General features: G+C 37.7%; 1 protein-coding gene across 1 annotated transcript in view; it reads left to right on the forward strand.

Moving 5' to 3' along the window:
- Positions 1-7,493, forward strand: part of SMC6 (structural maintenance of chromosomes 6) — a 106,940-nt gene that overhangs the window by 94,982 nt on the left and 4,465 nt on the right. Inside the window, exon 24 of the mRNA XM_006835266.1 lies at positions 5,204-5,356. Within this exon, the coding sequence (XP_006835329.1) occupies positions 5,204-5,356 (153 nt within the window). The remainder of the gene's footprint in view (positions 1-5,203; positions 5,357-7,493) is intronic.

Genomic DNA, 7,493 nt, shown 5'->3' on the forward strand with positions numbered 1-7,493 from the left:
CAAAAGGAAAGATTGATAATTTGGACTTTCTTAAAATTGAAAATTTGTATTCATCAAGGAAACATTAAAAGTGTGATAAACATGTTACAGACTGGGGAAAGATATTTTCAATATATGTATCATTTATAAAAGGCTAATATCCACAATATTTAAATAACTATTTTTAAGAAGAAAGATTGATAGTGTGTTTTAAAATCCTTAAAGAACTTAAATAGTAATTTTTTTAAGATAGCCAAATTGGTTCCGAATAGGGTTTCTAAGGCTGTAAATCTCAGCAGGAGCAGAAAGCCTCATCTTTCTCCCTCAGAGTGACTAATGAGCCTGAACATCTTACCTTGTGATTTACAGCCCCGTGCTTACACTATAAGCACATTAAAAAGTTTTCAAAACCAGTAATCATCAAAGAAATACAAAATGTTACCACGTTAAGTTGCTTATCAAGGTCCCTGGGTAATGAAAACTGTTTGTGCTATTAACCCAAATAAGTTGGCAATTTGAACCCACCTAATGTTGGAGTCCTGGCACAGAGCTGCTGCGTGTTAATGCGCTGGGCTGTAAGATTGGTTTGAACCACCTACCTTGCCATTCAAACTGACTTTGCAGTCCAACACATTAACCCACAGCACTACATCATGTATCAAAACTTCATTTCTGTTTTAAGGTTGATGGATACTCCATTGTATGAACATTCCATATTTTGTTTATCCATTCATCTGTTTTTCTACTAAACAGATTTCTATTAAACAGATTCTGACTCTTGGCAACTCCAGGAATTAAGAGTAGAACTAGTCTATACTCCTGGTGTGGTGCTGTAGGATCAGCACTGGACTGTGAACCACAAGGTTAACAGTTCAAACCCACCATGGAAACCCTATGCAGGGTCACTATGAGTCAGAACCAACAATATGGCATGGATGAACCTTGAAAACATTGTACTAATGAAGTAAGTCAGACATAAAAGAACTAAGATCCCTTTACAAGAAATATCTATAATAAACATATGCATACTGATAGGGATTGAATTCTGTCCTCCCAGAATAAGTGCTGCAAACTCCAGCATCTATTGCCTGTGATTATAATCCCATTTGAGAATCGGTTGCTTTGTATTATGTTAATGAGTCGAAATTCTGTGGGATATGTTTTGAGTCCATTTCTTTTGATCTAGAAAAGACATTAGACAAGCAGGTTGGGGTGGGGGAATGGGGATATAAATGCCTCATGGTGATCTCTAAGGAATCAGAAGCTGAAGAGACAAGGTCCTTCCCCCAGAGTTGATAAAGATGAAAAAGTCTTTGTCTAGAGCTGACATCCTGAATTTGGATGTTTAGCTCCTAAACTGTGAGAAAATAAATTTCTGTTTGTGAAAGCCCTCCACTTGTAGTATTTCTGTTATAGCTGCACTAGATAACTAAGGCACATATAAACAGAAGTTTATTAGTGCTTTCTAGGATTGGGATGAAGTGAGAGTTATTGTTTAAGGCCAAGTCTCTGTTAAGGGTGATAGGAAAATTTGCAAATGAATACTAGTGATGGCTGTACAACATGATGAATATAATTAAAGTTATGTTTATAAAAATGGTGGAAATGGCAAATACTTTGTCATATACATTTCACCACAATAAAACAAATTTTAAAGGTTGGAATGTTATATATAAATACCAGTTTAGAAAATGATCTATAAATTCAATTTGGTTTGTATTGGGTAAAGTTTATACAAATGTTATGTGTATTTTTACCTGAATAAAATGTGTACAAGGGGGCTTCAAAAAGATCACAGAAAAATTCCATTATCTTTTTTTTTTTTTTACCTTTTTATTGTGAATTGTGTGACCCATAAGTTTTACATTCAACAAATCACACACCTAGCTTCAACTGAATGATTACTAAACTGAGTTTAGCAACATGCACGCAACAACATTTATCCCACTCCCTCCCTGTGCTTCCTATTCCCATTCCACCCACCTTCCCATCTCCTCTCAACTTTGTCCTTAGGTAAATGTTGCCCTTTTGATTTTGAATGATTGATAATTCCATGGTGAGCATACCTCACCATTGTTTTCATTCCTACATACCTGTCTACCACAACGGTGATTTCTTTCACAGACTTAAAGGGAAGTTGAAGGCCATATTCTAGGGTTCATCCAATCTTTTTAGTAATTTTGAATTTTATTCTACATTTTCTGCCACTGTATTTTTGCCATCCCATTCAGAGCAGTTGGTAGTGGTAGTTGGGACTAGTTGCATCTGGTTTCAGAGTGGTGAAGACTGATAACTAATTGATTCCAAGTCCTCATCACTCTTCTTTTCTTTCACACATGAAGACTAATGGTTGTACTTTAGAGCTTTTAGGATCCCAGACACTTGTGTTGTCAGGTGCCATCAAGTCGGAACCGACTCATAGCAACCCCATGCACAGCAGCACAAAACAATGTCCGCTCCTGGGCCAACCTCACTACCGCTGCCACACTTGACGCCATCAATGATGCCACCTGGCTGATCCATCTCGTTAGGGGTCTTCCTCTTTTTCTCTGACCCTCCACCTTACCCATCATGACATCCTTCTCCAGCCACTGTTTCCTCCTGACAATATGTCCAAAGTATGAGAGACGAAGCTTAGCCATCCTGGCCTCCAAGGAGCACTCTGGCTGCACTTCTTCCAAAACAGATCTATTGGTTCTTTTGGCAGTCCATGGCACTTTCAGTATTCTCCTCCAACACCACAACTCAAAGGCATCAATTCTTCTACGATCTTCCTTATTCACTGTCCAGCTTTCACATCCATATGAGGTTATTGAAAATATCATGGCTTGGGTCAGGCGCACCTTAGTCCTCAAGCTAACATCTCTGTTCCTCAACACTTTAAAAAGTTACTGTGCAGCAGATTGGCCCAATGCAATACGTCGTCTGATCTCTTGACTGCTGCTTCCGCGAGTATTGATAGTTGATCCAAGAAGAATGAAGTCCTTGACAACTTCAGTCTTTTGTCCGTTGATAAGAATGTTGTTTATTGGTCCAGTGGTGAGGATTTTTGTTTTTCTGACACTACTCACCTAAAAATTCCCCTATCTTAATTCCATTTTTCCATGAATTTTTAGAAGCCCTCATATATGTAGCAAAGATTCTATGTTACTTACTTAGTCTCCTTTTACAGATAAGGAACTGATATGAGGTAAATTAATAAATTAGTAATTGACCAGGGGTAAAATATAAATCTCTTCAGTTTATATCTAAGACTTCATTTGTTAGATTTTCAGGAAATGCAGTTTAGAACAAAGTATTGCATCCTGGCATTTAAGTTTTGATTTTATGGGTTTTTGGGTGTGTTTTTTTTTTTTTTTCGTTTGCTTTGCTTTGTTTTTTTTTACTGTTTAGGTTAATCATGTTTTCTTTTGAGTTTCCACAGAAAATTATAAATTTCAGTGTATTTTTTGAAATTCAGAATGTTTATAACCCTTAAAAGAGTCCTGGTGTGGCACTGTGGGTTAATGCGCTGGACTGCAAAGTCAGTTTAAACCGCAAGGTCAGTGGTTCAAGCTCACCAGCCACTCCTTGAAAACCCTATACAGGGTCACTATGAGTCAGTACCAACTCGACAGCGCTTTACCAGCAACAACATAACCCTTAAAAAATATTTGTTATGGAAATTCTCTTTTTTACAACTCATAAGTCAAAGGGCTTTATTTGGCAAATCTTATTAGTCAATAGACACTTTTATTAGAGAAAGAGATCACATTTTCTTTTCCTTGGGGTCATATGGAACATTAAGCTCTTCTCTGTAGCTGAAGAGCATCAAATTTGTTTCCTTTGTAATAATTAAGTACACCCCAAACTTCCATGGTATCAGCCTCAAATATCTTGATTTATTTGTTGGCCTTGAACATGCTTTCCTATTTGATCACCCAGAGTTACCAGCCCTAGGGAAACAGAAAGAATTATGGCAAGTACTCAGGTAACACTGTTGGATTGTGAGCTGCTCATAGAGAAAAAGTCTGATGTTGTTGCTCTCAAAACGTACGTTGTTTTTGAAGAGGGGATCATTTTCTGCGCTGTTGGCATCAAATCTGGAGATCAATGCATCACAGGCCGTGCCACTTAAATTTATACATGCAGTGGGCCTACATGTGCAGCCTGTTGTCCCAACCCTTAAAATATCAAGTAAATGTCCACTCGTGGACGGTGGTGGTGGTGATGGTTGTGTGCCACTGAGTCTGTTCCAACTCATAGCAACCTGTATAGGGTTTCTGAGGAGTAGCTGGTGGGTTTGAACCACTGACCATGTGGTTAGCAGTTAATTACTTATCCTACAGCACCACACCAGGACTGCAGTTATGTGTTCATATCTGGCATTCTGTCAAAAGGAAATAGCATTTACTCATAATGATATTTTCTCAGGATTATGTGAAACAGTTTGTTAACTGATTTTAATAGTTTTTACTGTTCCTATGTAAAAAGACATTTTTAAGGGAGTATCATTACAAATTCATGGCTTTTTAAGATATTCATATACTTCCATGCAATCCTGCTGTTATTATTTGGCCACTTCCAGCCTCTTCAACTTGATCTTTTGATGTTCAGTCATTTTTTAAAAATAAAACTGTGTAACCACTAGATGTCACTCTAATTCCAGTAACAAAAGATAACCTTAACATTTTTAAAAATGTTTCAAACTATAACAGCTATAATTGGTCTAGCTTAAATTCTAATTTTGATCATTTATGTTTATCTAACATTAGCAATTAGTAAATTGCTTTATAAACCTTTGGAATTTTTATATATTATTAGATTGGATTATGGTAAGAAATAGATTTTCAATTTGATTTTCAGCCAAACAAACAATCATTATATAGCTTACTCTTGTTATGACATATTTTAGAAAGACTAGATGTCATTTTCAGGAGTCCTGGTGTGTCGCTGCGGGTTAACTCACTGGACTGCGACGTCGGTTTGAACCGCAGGGTCGGAGGGTCAAGCTCACCAACAGCTCCTTGGAAACCCTGTACAGGTTTACTGTGAATCAGAACCAATTGAAGGCAGTCAACACAAGATGTCAATTGTCACATCACTAGATGGTTTCTTATAATCATTATGTGGTTTTTGTTTTTGTTTTACTATAAATCCATTCTTTCTAATACTAGCTAACTCATGTTATAAAGAACATAATCTGACTTAGTTTTGTGTTCCTTGTTATATCATTTTATTCAAGGTTCAGCCTGGAGAGGGAAGTAAAACTGCCTTCAACGACATGAGAGCCTTATCTGGAGGTGAACGTTCTTTTTCCACAGTGTGCTTCATTCTTTCTCTGTGGTCCATTGCTGAATCTCCTTTCAGATGCCTGGATGAGTTTGATGTCTACATGGTACTGTTAAATTTTTAGTTGTTTATTTTTGTTTTATTTTCTTTTGTTTGAAATGTCCATTATGAAAGGAAGCAACTGGGTTTTTTTTCATTTACCCATAACAGAAAGAACAATCTCTGACACTTTATAAGCAATGTGGAAGAGCTCGAATTCTTGTTCCCTCCCTTACTACCATACAACAGCTTTGGAGGCACTGCCCTAGATCACATCCCCTTCTCTCCCATCATGTATACGCTTCCTTTCCTTCAGGTCATCTCCCTCTTCAGCCTCTCCCTTAGTTTTTCCATGAACACATAAACCTGCTTAACCTCTTCCATTTGTTTTAACACATTATAACCAGTTCACCACTACCCATGTCTTGACTAATATTTTCTCGTTTCACAGCCACATTTTCCGTACTAACAGTGCATGTAATATAGGGGAGTTGGACACATTTAACTTAGAAGTTTAAAAACCCAGAGTTTGACCTGGTTCTGCCACTGACTAGATTATTTACCTGTTTGGGTCTTAGGGTTTGTTTTTTCATCTTTAATAATCTTAATGTTTACTATCTCAGCGTTATTATTCTTTTTAATGCCTTTGAGTTGGTTCTAACTCATAACAACCCGGTGTAGGGTTTCCAAGGAGCATATGGAGGGTTTGAACTGATGACCTTGTGGTTCGCAGTCCAGTGCTGATCCTACAGCACCAGGAAAGCAATGCACTAATTATGGTGCAGGTACATAGTAAGCACTTAAAAAATACTAAGTATTCTTCACATCTCATTCTTCCTAAGTCCACTGTAATCTGAATATAGACTATAGTCACCAGCAAAAGTTCTTTAGCAAAGATCATAAATGAGTTTTAATCTTTAATTCTCACTACAGTGCTATCTTCCATCCTTTAAAATGTGACAGTTTCCACGCTCCTTTTCAGATTTTCCTCTCTTCTACTCTTGGTTCTTTATCTGCCGAGCTGCATCTTCTAATTTATATTTAAGGTTACCTTTGGTTTTGTACTGCTGCTGGGTTTCCTGGATATTGTGCCCTACTGACACCCCATGTACACACACAGTCCCCCAAACTATTTCTACCTACATTTGTATATCTACTAAATGCTAGTGTCTCCTCCTGGCATTTCCCTGTGCTCAAGATCCATAGACCTAACTGTATCTCAACTGGCATGTCAAGTTCAACATGCCTGATACTAAATAAGTCTTTTCCTTTCTCTGAATTCCCTACTTTCTAACCCTGTCATCTGATTCTGAAACCTGAAATTTACCTGTGATTCTTCCTTTTTCACCCCCATATTGTATGATGTCTGTCTGAGCCTTTTTAGAATTTGTCTGTAATCACGGTCCTCTTATTTTTCAATTAAGCTCTCTTATAATCTCTGTCTCCTCAACTTTTGTCTGCTGTAATGGTCCCCTATCCAGGCTCCCAGATTTAATCTTGCTGCTTTTTCAGCTCATCCTCTACCTTTTTCTACATTTATATTTCATTTTAAAAATCTGTGTGTGTTCGCTTGCCTGTTTAAAAACTTTCCATTGGTTAATTAGTCCATAGGATAAATTTTTAACTTTGTAGGGTAACCTGCCAATCCTTTATGATGTAATATTTGCCTACTTTTCCAGCTGCACTAAGCTATTTTGGACTTCCCAGACACACTTTGCCTCCTCCCTTTACACCCTTATAGCATTAGTGGTTACGAGTCAGGCTGCTAATCTCATGGTCTGTAGCTCGAAACCACCAGCAGTTCTGAGGGAGAAAGATGACGTTTTCTGCTCCCGTAAAGATATACAGCCTCAGAAACCCTATACAGGTTCACTGTGATTCAGAATCGACTCCATGGCACATCACCATCACCACCATGATGCCCTTATCATTTTACAGGTACCCTTCCAGTTACGAAAATCTGACTTAGAGATGATTCGTGTTATTAAGTGCCATCGAGTTGGTTCCAACTTATAGCGACCCTGTATAGCGTTTCCAAAAGCAGCTGGTGGGTTTGAACCGCTAATCTTGTGGTCAGCAGTCCAGCATTATCCTACAGTGCCACACCAGGACTCCTACTTGCTTTTTTTTTTTAATGTTTTATTGTGAATTATGTGATAGTTTACATTGGAGAACATTAGCTTTACATTCATCCTATTGCCATC

This window comes from Chrysochloris asiatica, unplaced genomic scaffold, assembly GCF_000296735.1.
Source record: "Chrysochloris asiatica unplaced genomic scaffold, ChrAsi1.0 scaffold00016, whole genome shotgun sequence".
Classification (NCBI taxonomy): domain Eukaryota; kingdom Metazoa; phylum Chordata; class Mammalia; order Afrosoricida; family Chrysochloridae; genus Chrysochloris; species Chrysochloris asiatica.